General features: G+C 44.9%; 1 protein-coding gene across 1 annotated transcript; it reads left to right on the top strand.

Annotated features, from left to right (window-relative positions):
- Window positions 1–231: 231 nt before the first annotated feature.
- LOC130112852 (A-kinase anchor protein 13) lies at window positions 232–15,434 on the top strand. Its single transcript, XM_056280369.1, has 6 exons — window positions 232–279; window positions 366–507; window positions 5,932–6,041; window positions 6,321–6,507; window positions 15,243–15,333; window positions 15,428–15,434. Exons 1-6 carry the CDS (start codon window positions 232–234, stop codon window positions 15,432–15,434), a joined length of 585 nt encoding a protein of 194 aa, XP_056136344.1.
- Window positions 15,435–15,697: the final 263 nt, after the last annotated feature.

Here is a 15,697-nt window from a genome sequence, read left to right as displayed (position 1 = left end):
TGTTGGGGAACATGTGTTGTCACATCTGCAGCTGACTTTCAAAAGGCCTCAATTTTTCTGAGAATCCCAGACTTGGCATTAGGCGTATTTTTTTTCTCAGATTTGACTTTTCTCCCTCTCAGATCAGCGATCTAAAGTGCTCCGGACCGGCTGGATCAGGGCAGATCTCTGCTGTGGTCACTGAGACATTCCTAGTTTTATTGAGTCAAGCAGTCTTACGGTTCTGACAAAATGAATTCTGTCAAGGGATTTGGTGCACAGCACTACTCCATTAGAGATGTTAGAGCGCTGTACAGGGAGACTCTGCTCTTGCTTCTCTTGCTCTCTGCCCTCTCTCACCTGCTCTCACCTGTCCTTCTTTTCAGGGCCAGGCAAAGGTATTTGCATTGCAGGAAGGTCTAGACTCGATGCCAGAGGATGCCGAGGTCTACGTTGTGCTGGAGGGATCCACGCTGGTCCATGTTATCCGGGCTGTGAGGGACGTCATGCTTTGTTTCATTGTCCCAGGTCTGTTTGTCTGCACGTTTGTGTGTGTGTAGTTGGGCGGTCATATGGAAACCTTGCGCATTTGTGCATGTGTTATAATTTCTACACTCACAATTAAACATTTAATTGACTAAGGACTTCTAAAGCCTTCGAAAAATGAGAACCAAATCCAAATATTACCAACAACCACCCACTTTTAGAAAATGGAATAAACCATTACAGAGGAAAAAAACGGATCTAATTTCCACCATAATATGCTTGAACACCATATCCCTTGAATATACACGTAAGCTATTCACAATTTTGTCTTCTTCTTTTTTTTTTTTGTGAATTTTTTTACCCCCTTTTTCTCTCCAATTGTATCTGGCCAATCACCCCACTCTTCTGAGCCATCCCGGTCGCTGCTCCACCCCTCTGCCGATCTGGGGAGGGCTGCAGACTACCACATGCCTCCTCCGATACATGTGGAGTCACCAGCCGCTTCTTTTCACCTGACAGTGAGGGGTTTCGCCAGGGGGACGTAGCACGTGGGATGATCACGCTATTCCCCCCAGTTCCCCCGCCCGCCCGAACAGGCGCCCCGACTGACCAGAGAAGGTGCTAGTGCAACGACCAGGACACATACCCACGTTCGGCTTGTCACCTGCAGACACGGCCAATTGTGTCTATAGGGACGCCCGACCAAGCCGGAGGTAACACGAGGATTCGAACTGGCGATCCCCGTGTTGGTAGGCAACAGAATAGACTGCTACGCCACCCAGACGCCCCGGCTATTCACAATTTGATTGTTTTTTCCGATTACCATCTATTACCGCTAGTCAATAACCCATCATTCACTCTGTGATTCTGATTCTTGTGTGCTGATCAATGAATAAAGTTATATTCCTTCCCACAGGATACTCAGATTCGCTTACATCCGTTATAGATGTACGGTGAACATTAGTGAATATACCCTCCGAGACACAATGCACACAACTGATGCATTATTTGAACATTTATAGAGGAGTTTCACTAAAACCAGCTGCTGGGTAGGCCCTTTAACTTCTGACAGAATGGGACTTCAGAAAATGACTCACACACACAAATTGTCTGTTCACAATCAGCTCTCTGTATGGAAACCAACTTCGCCCTATAAATAATAAAACAACACCCACCTCATCGACAGTTTCAGAATCAGAAACACTTTATTTGTCGTTTCATTTCATGCACTTGCGCACATTAAAAGATACGTTTCTCCCAGCCCCCACAGCAGTACAACACAAATACAAAAACAAATATCCAAAAAATACAAGAACTACAAGAACACATATATCCAAACTAACACATATATCTAAACTAAACAACAACAAAAAAAATCACTCTCCAGCTGAATGAACGCCAGCCAGGATGACTGTTGTAACTGCCGGTCTGCATGGCTGGCAGTTAGCTTAGCCTTCCCCACTTCCGTGTCCTGTCAGACCGCCCTTGGTGTTTCCTCTTCGGGCACAGCTCCAGGCAGGGCTGTGGTCCCTGGGCCCACAGGGCGTAGCACAGTGATTCAGCTGCTGAAAGGTGTTTTCTCACAATTTTATATTTCTCATTGCATTTATATTTACAGCTACAGTGTTACAATTTTATTTAGCAGACACTTTTATCCAAAGTGACGTTCATCTGAGAGTTAATACAACACAAGCAAGAATCTAGTCAGGGGACAACAACGTAAGCAAGTGCCAAAAAACTAAGATCAAATCCGATAGGACATAGGTGTCAACAGGCAGTGCACAAAGGCAATGCATAGGGTGCGTAGAAATTTTTTTTTTTATTATTTCTATTAATACCATCAGGTGTGGAGGTGTTTGTGAAAGAGCTGGGTCTTCAGCTTTATCTTAAAGATGGTGAGGGACTCAGCGAATCGAATAGAGTTGGGTAACTTGTTCCACCACCGGGGAACTACAGAACAATCTGGCTAGTGACTTTGGGCCCTGTTGTGGTGGAAGTGCCAGGTACCTTTCATTGGCAGAGCATAGTGAGTGGGACTGAGTGTAGACCCGAATGAGGGAGTTCAAGTAGGCGGGAGCCGTTTTAGTTGCTGTTTTGTAAGTGAGCTTCAAGGTTTTTAATTTGATGCGGGCAGCTACTGGAAGCCAGTGGAGGGATATGAACAATGGAGTGACTTGCCATTTTGGGTTGGTTTAAGACCAGATGCGCTGCTGCGTTCTGGATCATTTGCAGAGGGTTGAAAGTGTATGCAGGGAGACCTGCCAGTAAGGAGTGGCAGTAGTCAACGCGTGATATTACAAGAGCCTGTACCAGGAGTTGTGCTGCATGCTCAGACAGGAAGGGTCTAATATTCCTGATGTTGTACAGGGCAAATCGGCACGACCGAGCAATCGAGACCACGTGAACCTTAAAGGTTAGTTGGTCATCAATCATGACATCCAGGTTTTGGGCAGACATTGTGGGCATGAGTTGGGTTGATCCGAGCTGGATATTGATCTGTTGTTGTAAGGATGGACTGGCTGGGATGACAAGGAGCTCAGTCTTAGATAGGTTAAGCTGAAGGTGGCATTCTTTCATCCATGCTGCGATATCAGCAAGGCATGACGATATCCGTCCCGAGACTGTGAGGTCATCTGGTGGGAATGATAGGAAGAGCTGGGTATCATCCACATAGCAGTGGTATGAGAAACCATGAAAGCGTATGATTGTTCCAAGTGAGGTGATGTATATTAAGAGGAGAAGGGGACCGAGCCCTGACCCTTGAGGCACCCCTGTGAATAAGCTGTACTGTTTGGACACTTCTCCAAGATACTCTAAAAGCTCTCCCCAAGAGGTAGGACATGAACCAGCGGAGGGCAGATCCTGAGATACCAAGCTCAGTGAGTGTGGATAGGAGGATTTGGTGGTTAACCGTGTCAAAGGCAGCTAACAGATCTAGCAGCAATAAAGCTGAGGACTGACCGGCAGCTCTAGCCAAATGCAGTGTTTCCATTACCGACAGGAGTGCAGTCTCGGTAGAGTGACCCTGCTTAAAGCCAGACTGATTCAGATCATCCAGAATTCAGAGACTTGGTTAATTATATAAATTATATATAATTAAATTATTTAACTTATTGCATAATACACAACAAACCGGTGATTCCATAATGACTCATGTCTGGACAAGAAGGTAAATGACATCAGATCCTCCTTTTCTCACCACCCTGTTAGTGCTGCTTGCACTATCCCACCTTCTGCACCCTCATTCACCTCTCCACGTACCACCTTATCCCACCTTGCTCCCCTCTCCCCCGACAAGATTCTAAACCTCATCACATCCAGTCGCCCCACCACATGCTCCCTTGACCCGACCCCCCCTTCTTCTTCAGTCTATAGCACCTGAACTCTTTCCCTATCTAACCCACCTCACCAACACCTCCCTCCAGGCAGGATGCTTTCCATCTGCCTTCAAGACTGCTAGAGTCACCCCCCTTCCCAAGAAACCATCCCTAACCCCTCTGATGTCAAAAACTACAGACCAGTTTCCCTTCTACCCTTTCTATCCAAAACTTTCGAATGTGCTGTCTTTAACCAACTTTCTTTGTACCTCCACCAGAACAACCTCCTGGACCCCAACCAGTCTGAGTTCAGGGTGGGTCACTCGACAGAGACGGCCCTCCTTGCAGTGACAGAATTTCTGCACTCTGCGAGAGCAAACTCTTTCTCCTCTGTCCTGATACTACTGGATCTGTCAGCTGCGTTCGACACAGTGAACCACCAGTTCCTCCTCTCTACCCACGAGGGGCTGGGTGTCACAGGCTCTGCACTCTCAATGTTTGCAACCTACCTGACGGGTCGCTCCTACCAGGTGACATGGAGGGGATCTGTGTCGGAGCCTCGCAGACTGACTACAGGCGTTCCACAGGGTTCGGTTCTGGGTCCTCTCCTTTTCTCCCTGTACACAACATCCGTGGGTTCTGTTATTCGCTCACATGACTTCTCTTACCATTGTTTGGCCGATGACACTCAGCTGATCTTGTCCTTTCCTCACTCTGACACACAAGTAGAGACACGCATTGCTGCGTGCGTGACTGAAATCTCGGCGTGGATGGCGACACATCACCTGAAGCTCAATCTGGACAAGACAGCGCTGATGTTCCTCGCGGGGAAAGGCTGCCCACACTGAGACCTGGCCATCACCATTGACAGTGCCGTGGTGACGCCAGATCGGACTGTGAGGAATCTGGGTGTGATCCTGGACGACAACTGTCGTTTACTGAAAACGTTGCATCGGTTGCTCGCTCCTGCAGATTTCTCCTCTATAACATCAGGAGGATTCGCCCATTCCTCACCGACGAGATTGCACAGGTGCTCATCCAGGCTCTGGTCATCTCGCGACTGGACACGGCAACTTCCTCCTTGCTGGCGCCCCGGCGTCGGCCATCAGACCTCTGGAGCTTGTTCAGAAAGCTGCAGCTTGTCTGGTGTTCAACCTCCCTAAGTTCTCCCACACAACTCCCCTTCTCATGTCCCTACACTGGCTCCCAGTAGCTGCTCGCATCCAGTTTAAGACTCTGGTGCTAGCCTACAGGGCAATGAAAGGAACAGCGCCTTCCTATCTCCAGGCCATGGTAAAGCCCTACACCCCCACCCGACCACTTCGCTCTGCTGCCTCGGGACACCTGGTTGCCCCGTCGCTCAGAGGCCCTTGCTGCCAATCGACTCGGCCACGACTCTTCTCTGTCCTGTCCACACAGTGGTGGAATGAACTCCCCACTGATTTCAGGACAGCGGAGTCGCTGCCCATCTTTCGGTGCAGGTTGAAAACTCAACTCTTTAAGAACTACTACCCTGTTACTTGTTCTTAGCACTTATTGTATTCACTCATAAAAAAAAAATCTTTCTTGTGCTTTTACTTTAGCACTGGTTTTGCTCTTAGATGCTTGTTTAGATGCACTTATGACCTCTGATGACTAGTAGTTCTCCTGATTTCCTACGTTAAATGCACTTATTGTAAGTCGCTTTGGATAAAAGCGTCGGCTAAATGACTGTAATGTTATGTAATGTCTCCTTGAATGTTGTCAAGTTTATTTATAGGGCACATTTTAAAACAACCAGGGTTGACCAAAGCACTGTGCAGTATCACAATGAATAAGCAGACAAAATGCTGTGCAGTAGCAATAAATAAGGCAACGGAAAACAAAACAAAAGTAGCAAGGACAATACAGAACAAACAAATGGTACCTCAGGTAGACTCAAACATGAGGGAATATAGATGGGCTTTTAAAGCATCAAGTGGTGTCTATTCATTTTCAAAGTAGTAATAATGCAATATGACATAATGTAAAGTCATGTAACGTAGTTTAATGCAATGTGATGTAATATAATGAAACATCATTATAAATGTACTTATGCAAAGAAGTGAAGAACCTTTGTGATATGTCCTTGCTTTGTGATGTGTGACTTTGTCCCCTTTTCGGTCCGCAGGACATAACCTGGCTGAGGTGGTCTCAGTTCAGGCTTACGTGTGCTCTGAAACCACACCCCTCACCTGGGTGGGCGGGGCTAGATTGGAGTACATCCAAGACGATGCTCAGGTAGGCACTAAACATGACTGGAATACACTGCACAGATAATTGTGTACGTCATGTACAAAAATGCTAACCTTAAAACACACACAGACACACACACACCTGTAATAATCACGTTTAAGCTCACACACACACGCACACACACACACACACACACACACACACACACACACACACACACACACACACACAAAACAGGCAAACAAACCCTCATATACAGAATCTATATGGCTTTAAGACTAGTAATCAGAAATGTTACCTCTTTCATTCTATTTCTCTTCTCAGGACATGGCAGAGCATCTGGTAACTCATGGTCATTGTCTGAGCTCCACCGATCACAAAGAGCTGAGCAGTCTCTTCTGTCTGGGCCAGGAGAGCTCCCGCTGGGCTATGGACCATCGAGTGGCATTGGCCATGGCCAACCTGGACATACCACCCAACTGGAACGTTCTGGGTAGCCACATGGAGGAGGGTATGACGATGTTCATTGTTTGTTTTTACTGAATCTTATATCTCAGTACACTAGTACAGTGCCCATTCAAAACGTGCCTGTTCGGAACAGGCCAATTGCTTGGCTTCCTGTATTGCTGCTTGCAGCATTCTCGAGAACCGCTCATCCAAACAGCTTCACAATCGACACTCAAAGGACTATGACTGTAATCCCCCTCCGACCACAATGTGGGTTGCAATTGCAGAGTGGCGCTGTTTGTGTTTCCGCTCACTGACTCCACAGGAAGTGAAGAAGCAGAAACCGTGATTCAAACTGCTTGCAGCTTTCTCGAGAACCACTTATCCAAACAATTTAACACTCAAAACGCTGCTCTTCCTTGGGTCCTCAACAATACCCCTGCCAAGTATGAAATCAAGCGGATGAATGGCTGTCAAGAAAATCAAAGGACAGATATGCAGACATGCATACTGTGGTGTGCCAGCGTGGAAAAATGGAGAGATACAGATCTCTTCTTCACAAGTCTCGTGTCCCATACACCACATGACCCCTAGAGTGCTGTTTAATTTTAACGCCCAGGCAGAACCGAATGGAACTGACGGGAAAGGAGAGGCAAGGATGCATTTTAGAATGGCAGCTCCTGTGTCCCATACACTGCATGACCTCAGGAGTGCACCTTTAGTCTGCAACTCCTCAATAATTGCCGAACAATGGCTTCCTGGAATTAGGTCATTAAAGAACATACACCTATCATTCATGGTCCTACAGTCAGTCAGTCAGTCCGTCAGTCAAATGGTCATTACCCAGTCCGAGTCAAACATCCAAACAACAACAATCAAAAACATGAACACAACTTTAATCAAACAATGATTAAAACATGAACACAACAGTCCCATAATCCCCTGCGTTTCCCCAGCATGTAGCCGTCAGTCCAGCCACCGTCTTCCCCGATCGCTACAATACATACAGATTCATTGAGGGATGCGGGAAGATGTTTTAAGTAGGGGTGCTGCCAACTAAAACGAAAAATATTGTGGTGAGCCAACATGGAAGAATGAGTTGAGAGGCAGAGGTCTCTTTTTAATCGCAACTCCCGTGCCCCATACACCGCACGACCCCGGGAATGCTCTTTTATTCACACCACCCAGAACGGAGCAGAACTGACAACAACGTAACCAGTCCCTACCTCCCTCCCCCATGTCGCAAGTGGCGACATCAGTCCCAGTCACGGTCAGAATCAGAATACTTTATTCATCCCCGTGGGGAAATTGGGTTCTGTTACAGACACTCGTGCTCTAGTAAGAAAAAACTAAAACAAGATACAAGAAAACAGAAACAAATAGAAATAAAAGCTAAAACAAGAAATAGAAATAAGAACAAAATATATAAACAAGCATGGTGCACATAACACCCTATCTATACTGCACTACCGCAGCACGAAACAAACAGCACAAACAACCCGACAGGATAAAACAAGTGGAAGGGCCAGTCCAATGACCATTAACTCCGAGTGTCTGACACTGTGAGAGCGGAGTTGTTAAGTTTGATGGCCACAGGCAGGAATGACCTACTGTGGCACTCTGTAGTGCATTTTGGTAGAATGAGTCTATTACTAAAACTACTCCTGCGCCCGACCAGCACGTCTTGGAGCAGGTGGGAGACATTGTCCATGACGGCACATAGCTTCAACCAAAAGATTCTAGCAAAGGTTTTAGCTTCACGTTTACAACAGGCCCTATCAAATTTGATTTCAACAGACCAAACTAGTTTTATGATCGGAAGGAGCTCCTCTTATAATTGGCTCCCCAACCCTGACACTGTTGAGGTGGTAATATCTTCAGATGCTGAAAAAGCATGCGAAAGAGTTGAGTGGAGATAACTTTATCATGTCTTAGAAAGGTTTGGTTATATCTTCGACTTTATTGTGTGGATTAGACTACTCTATGAAGCTCCTGTTGCTTGTGTTCTCACCAATGGCGTGAGGTCTCCCCCCTTTGCTCTCCACCGTGGCACCAGACAGGGATGCCCTCTCTCTCCCCTCTTATTCGCTATTGCCATCGGACCTCTAGCCATTTGGCTTTGAGAGGAGAGGAGGTTTCAGGGCATCACCAGGATGGGTATCACTTACAAACTGTCCTTATATGCAGACGATCTGCTTTTATATGCCTCCAACCCAGTTTCATCCCTCCCAGTTGTCACAGACATTTTAATTCATTTCCAGAAAAGTGAACTCCTCCTCATCAACGCTTTGTCCAAGAAAATTCCACAGTCTGTCCTCCCATTCAGAGTAGTCTCTGAAGGCTTCAGAGTAGTCTCTGAAGGCTTTAAAAACTTCGGAGTGTTTATCACCACCTCATTTAATGACCTTTTCACCAAAAACTTTCAAACCATTGTCGATAAATGTAAACTTGACATAATTCGCTGGTCCTCTCTCCCTTTGTCCTTAATTGTCCGTGTCAACCTTATAAAGATGTTGATCCTCCCCAAATTCCTATACATATTTCAACACATTCCAATTTTTATGAAAAAGTATTTCTTTCATCAACTTGATCAGATGGTGCCCTCATTCTTATGGGTTAATAAACTGCCACGCATTAAAAAAGCTATTCTACAACTCCTCAGAAAGTCAGGTGGTCTGGCACTGCCCAATTTTATTCAGTATTACTGGGCATGCAATGTGACACGTCCCTTATGGGCCCAAATGAAGCTACTGTCTTCCAAGCTGTCCCTCCAGCCTGTCATTACTGCACATCTCCCCCTTAAAATTCATAATATTTCCCAAAATCCAGTCGTTACCAACTCAGTTAAGATATGGATACAATTCCTTAAGCATTTCAAACTGGACAAACCCTCTACTTTAGCACCAGTCTTCAAAAACCATTTATTCCCACCTTCTTCCTCCAATCCCCATTTTTCCCATTTGGTGTGACAAGGGCTTACTTAATATCAAAGATTTCTATAAGGAAGGAAGCTTCACTGATTTCACAGAGCTCTCAACCAGGTTTGACCTGCCTAAATCCCACTTCTTTCGCTTCCTTCAAGTTAGACACTTCATTAAAACCAATTCCCCCCATTTCCCTAATCACCCTCCTGGTTCTGCTATTGACTCCCTTCTTACTCTGGACCCTGCACAGAAACGCTCCGTTTCCATAATTTATGGCTCAATTGACTCCCTTAACCCTGATCCAGCTGCCCATCTGAAGGAGATTTGGGAACAGGAAATTGGTGTGTCAGTACCTGACAACCAGTGGGACCATATTCTCGATGTGATCCACTCAGCTTCTATGTGTGTTAGGCATGGTCTACTCCAGAGTAAGGTTCTTTTCAGAGTACACTACACCAATGCCCGACTGGTAAAAATCTACCCAGTTACCAATGATACTTGTAACAGGTGCAAACAATCCCCTGCAAACCATACTCACGTGTTTTGGTCCTGTCCAAAACTAACAGATTTCTGGTGTCAAGTTTTTAACAATTTGGGACAGTATTTGGTATGAACCTTAAGCCTGAACCTCTTACAGCTCTATCTGGAGTCACACCATCTACAGCACCCAATTTGTCTTTGATAAAACAGCGGTTCTTGACCTTTACAACTCTTTTAGCTAGGCGCCTCATTTTGTTTAAGTGGAAATGTGTCCTTCCCCCCTCACACAGTAGCTGGCTCAAGGAGATACTAGCTCACATTAAACTTGAAAAAAAAACAACAGTAAATCCTTTGACATGACCTGGAAGCCCTTTATCAAGTATTTGAACATGGCTACAATTCACCCAGATGACAACTAGATGCCTCACCCCCTTTTTTGCGTGTGTGTGTGTGAGTATGAAAATAATTTAGTTTTCTCCCCCTTAGTTTTTTTTTTAAATAGCCAGTGTGAAGAATTTGGGTCTGAAGTGTTATTGGGTTAATGGGTACAATGAGTGCACCTAGTTGCCTTTCACTTGGTGTTTTCCTCTTGTAAGAAATGGGTGGGATTGGGTGGGAGGAATTGTTGGGCTTATGGGTATATGAAGGTTGCTTAAGAATTAATTGGAATAAGGATTGATTACTGTTTGTATACCCCACTCGAATAGGTTCTGTTTATATATGTATGAAACCAGTTCAATTGGACATTTTCTATACACAACATTGTTTTGTATGCAACACTGGTTCAAAAATCAATAGAAAGTTAACAAAACCCCACAATGTTAAATCTAACATTAACAGTCCCTTTAGCCATTGCGCTCCCACCGACAGTCAGAGCGACCGCCTCCACCGGTCGCTACAGTATGATGCCATTGTTTTGTTTGTAAGGTGCGTGTGTAGCAGATTTGGAATGGAGTGTTTACTCACTTTATTATTAAACATGTACATTCCACGCAGCCCTAGCCCACTGTTTAAAATAAAGATATGTTTTATTTTATTTATTTATTTTTTTGCTTTTGTACATTAGAAAAAGTTAGGCATACTGTTGGGTCTAAGATGTTACACAGCCACCTGCCATTACTGGGGGGGCCCCCGAGCCCCCCACTTCCAGTTCTAGTGGATTCCTTCCATTTTAGTAAGATGGTTCAGTACATGGGACAAGTGAACAGGAGTGTTGAGCCTGTCCTTTAAACAACCCCCCCCCCCTAGTTTCTCAGACTGTGTCCATGATTGTCCGTCTACAGCGGCATCGTAGTGGGGGGGGGGGCTTCTAGGTCCCAGAAGTGAGGGGGGCCCTCGAAAAGCGTGGAATTAAAAGTTTGTTTTGGTTTGCAAATTTTTATTTCTAACTAATTAGTGTCATAACTTCAGTTAAAATTGACTCAATACATCAGTTGAGGGACTTAAAGAAAATAGTGGAGGCTCTCGCAGGCCCCTCTCACCCCTTACAAAACGTGCAAAATGGTTGAGTCCGCCCCTCACGAGCATCTCTCAATGCAGCTCATCTAGTCCTGTTGCGAGTGACTGCTGATACAAGCACAGAGTCATGTCTTTCCCAAAGAAAGCAAGATCTGGGTTCCAGAAAAGAAAAAAAAAAGAAAATGAGAGAGAAGGCAAAATGAGGGAAAACAACTGTTGAGTAATTTCTTCCAGAAGAAAGATGGCTAGCTAACTCCCACTACCACAACAAGGTAGCAGCTAGCTATGAGTTAGCTAGCTAGCCAGTTCTGTAGCACATGCAGTCAGTCAGCGTCAGTACCCTAAGATGCATCAAAGTTTGAAGGGATACTATGCATTTTTTTCAGTCACTGCAAGATAGTTGGGTTGGGGTTTGGTTAAAATAGATTAATGTACTGTGGTTGTAAATAATATAGAGTATGCTAGAACTCAAAAAAGTGATGCGTGAGAGACAAATGAGGAAAGGTGTCCCACAGAGACTGCTTATGTATTGGGCCCAGAATTTTGTGCTACACCCCTGTCCATCTATACAGGGTCGGCAACCCTTGACACGCGTGGCCACGATGGCACGCGAGGCCATTAACACGGGCACGTGGAGCAGTCCAATAAAACTTATTGTAACGTGCATGGATAACTAGACACGTTGGCCCTAATGGATTGGACCCTTTAGTCGAGCGGTTAGCAATGTCTCCCGCGGTGCGGCCGTTACGGGTTCGCGTCCTGGCCGTGGCAGTTCCTGTGGTTGCCTCCCGAATTCGCTACATTGGTGTCAGAAGTGGGATGGTGAAGGCCGTAAGGCCGTCGCAAACGTAGGCGCCCAGCGGCGTGAAGGAGCTGATATGCTTAAGCGTGGGGATGCACTTCCCGAAGCAGGGGGGTAGTGTAATGTGCGTGGATAAGTAGACACCTTGGCTAACGGATCGGAGCCTTTAGTCCAGTGGTTCTCAACCTTTTTGGGGTCCTGGACCCCCTGCGTATTTTTGATCTACCCTGAGGACCCCTCCACCTGATCTTGGGGGAGGGGGTTGCAATTTGATAGAAACAGTAGAAACTGCATTTTAAATTGCATTATAGCATTTATTCACTCTTTGGGGCAAAAATAAGAGCTTTCAGTTGTAACTTAGATATAGTTAACAAAACAGAATTCTTATGCAGTAACTTTCAGATATATGTAACAACACAGAATATGTATTCAGTAACTTTCAGATATATGTAACAAAACAGAATATGTATTCAGTAACTTTCAGATATATGTAACAAAACAGAATATGTATTCAGTAACTTTCAGATATATGTAACAAAACAGAATATGTATTCAGTAACTTTCAGATATATGTAACAACAGAATTTTTATGCAGTAACTTTTAACAATGCAAACGGGAGCGAGATCTCTTATTAAAATACAATAAATTACACTTGTGAAACAGATGTAATTAGAGAAAAAAATCCTGTTACCCTTTATAGTTTAGGTAGATAAAGGTCTCAGTCACATTTGAGTAAAATAATCCTATTTCTATAAATGTCATAGGATCTTTTTTTTAAAGATATTTTATTTTCACGGACCCCTTGCAATTACACCACGGACCACTAGGGGTCCGCGGACCCCCGGTTGAGAAACACTGCTTTAGTCGACTGGTTAACGCAGTCACTTGCGGTGCGGGAGCCACGGGTTCGCGTCCCGGATCCGGCGTCCATAGCTGGCCCCCCCCCCCCGAATTCGCTACAATATCTTTTGGGGGGGAAACATTTTAATATGATATATGTAGCCTAACAGTGAACTAAACGAACAATTCGATTTAAAATAATACCGACATAATTAATTAGTCTCAAAGTATACGCCATTGTTTTTGACAGCAAGAGAGCGCACACGAATGACGTAGTCGATCGTCCCCCTCCTCCCCTCCCTCTGATCTGCCCGCGAGCCCGGCATTACAGCGGAAGTGGCAACCTAGCATAGCTAGCTAGGTTTCCTTTTCGCTTGAACAGGTGACGATGGCAGAAGCAAAATCGCCTAATATTCGCCTCTTTCGGCCGTCTTGGATGAACGAATTCGGATTTATTTCGCCTTCAAGTGTAAAACGTCATTTTGAAACAAGGTAGGAGAAAAAAAGCCTCAAAGATAAAGCTGAATCTATCCAGAGGGCAGAGGCCCAGTACGGGAAGCAAAGCAGCCCAAAACCAAGCTACAGAGAGCGTTCTCCGATGGAGAATTTATATATCAATTGATATATACAATTGATATATACAATTGATATATAAAGGAGGCTTTCCCCGGCAGTTCGCAGGTCCTGATGGGTTACCAAACAAAGCAACGATCATCAACAGCGTAAAAGAAATACCCGTTTCACAAAATGGCGCCTGTTCTAGACCAGTGTTTCTCAACCGGGGGTCCGCGGACCCCTAGTGGTCCTTGGTGTAATTGCAAGGGGTCCGTGAAAAATAAAATATCTTTTAAAAAAAAGATCCTATGACATTTATAGAAATAGGATTATTTTACTCAAATGTGACTGAGACCTTTATCTACCTAAACTATAAAGGGTAACGACTTTTTTCTCTAATTACATCTGTTTCACAAGTGTAATTTATTGTATTTTAATAAGAGATCTCGCTCCCGTTTGCATTGTTAAAAGTTACTGCATAAAAATTCTGTTGTTACATATATATGAAAGTTGCTGAATACATATTCTGTTTTGCTACATATATCTGAAAGTTGCTGCATAAGAATTCTGTTTTGTTAACTATATCTAAGTTACAACTGAAAGCTCTTATTTTTGCCCCAAAGAGTGACTAAATGCTATAATGCAATTTAAAATGCAGTTTCTACTGTTTCTATCAAATTGCAACCCCCCTCCCCCAAGATCAGGGAGGGGTCCTCAGGGTAGATCAAAAATACGCAGGGGGTCCAGGACCCCAAAAAGGTTGAGAACCACTGTTCTAGACCGTGTGTCCGTTTACAAATGGCGCGATTTAGGTCCGTGTGTCTTGGCTGAGGCAGCGGAGGACGAAGGCAAAAGCTCACATCCACACAAGAGCTGGGATTTCACAAATGCTCATCGTTTATTGACTATTTATCACAGCAGCCGTACCAAGCCCGGTTGTACCATGGACAGAAGAGGCCGTGCGTAACCAAAACGTTACGGTTGAGCTGAGAGGCAAGAACAAAAACGAGCTAAATAACGTGCGTCCATTCGCGGCGTGTGTGCCACGCAACTCAAAGAATACAAGGCGCTGCCTGGTGACGTTGCCAAGTATGTTTTGAAGGTACATTTCCCCATTTCGACTGATACAAGGTGCATTACAGACATGGCTGAAAACGTAAGACACCAGCAAACTCCTGCATTGAAAGATGCGTCGGTATCCAGCGTCTTGACCATTGTGTGGATGTAAATGACGGTCTACGTCTAGCAGTGGTTACCAGATGTTGTGACAAACGAGTCACACTAAATTTGTAAGATTGAATTACATTTCTTTTATGCCCTCTTAATTTTCATACATTTGTGGGTGTGTGTGTGTGTAGAGCGCGGCTCTTTTGGAATCTAGACGGTCCTGGGTTCGAGCCCCGGAATAGTCCAACCTTGGGGGTCGTCCTCTGTGTGGAGTTTGCATGTTCTCCTCGCGTCGTGGGTTTCCTCCGGGTGCTCCGGTTTCCTCCCACAGTCCAAAGACATGTAGGTCAGGTGACTCGGCTGTACTAAATTGCCCCTAGGTATGAATGTGTGTGTGTGTGTGTGGGCCCTGTGTGATGGCCTGGCGGCCCGTCTAGGGTGTCTCCCCACCTGCCGCCCAATGACTGCTGGGATAGGCTCCAACATTGCTGAGAGCAGGATAAGCAGTTCGGATAATGGATGGATAAATGCTCATTATGAAAGTGAACTGGCACTTAATTTTTTTTCCCAAGTGACACGGGACACCCAAAAGTTCACTGACCCTGGGTCTATGACTTCTCTATGGTGCTGGCCGGCTAGTTTATGGATGGTTTCTACTACCTACGGTAAGTATAGGCTGCTCATTCCTGCAGGTTGAACAAGGAAGTAGATAAACAATGTCATCCACCATTGATGATATTGACATTCCAGATAACAGCTTTTAACTTGCACTTTGGTTTTCGCTTCCAAATACATGGTTTAGATAATTGGGTCAGATTGGACTTGTTGAAAAATGTCTGACACTCCTGTTCAGTTGCCCCAGAAGACACCGTTGTAAAGCTGAGTCCAGCGGTGGTCCCATGTCCAAAATGCCAAAAATGAAGCCAGTGAGTAAATGAGATCATAACTGATATGCACAATGGCAAAAACTACCAAAAATAGGATCCAGGTTGTAAAAAACAGGAATAATTCTTTAAAACATATTATA

This window comes from Lampris incognitus, chromosome 1 (genome assembly GCF_029633865.1).
Source record: "Lampris incognitus isolate fLamInc1 chromosome 1, fLamInc1.hap2, whole genome shotgun sequence".
Classification (NCBI taxonomy): Eukaryota; Metazoa; Chordata; class Actinopteri; order Lampriformes; family Lampridae; genus Lampris; species Lampris incognitus.
The sequence above is the reverse complement of the archived record's forward strand: the minus strand, read 5'-3'. Positions and strand labels throughout refer to the sequence as shown.

Bases quoted from the DNA above. Each gene is read 5' to 3' on its own strand.
- LOC130112852 (XM_056280369.1), top strand. From the start codon at position 232: ATGAATTCTGTCAAGGGATTTGGTGCACAGCACTACTCCATTAGAGAT. The intron at 280-365 runs GTTAGAGCGCTG...CCTTCTTTTCAG, and splicing joins AGCACTACTCCATTAGAGAT to GGCCAGGCAAAGGTATTTGC. The intron at 508-5,931 runs GTCTGTTTGTCT...TTCGGTCCGCAG, and splicing joins GCTTTGTTTCATTGTCCCAG to GACATAACCTGGCTGAGGTG.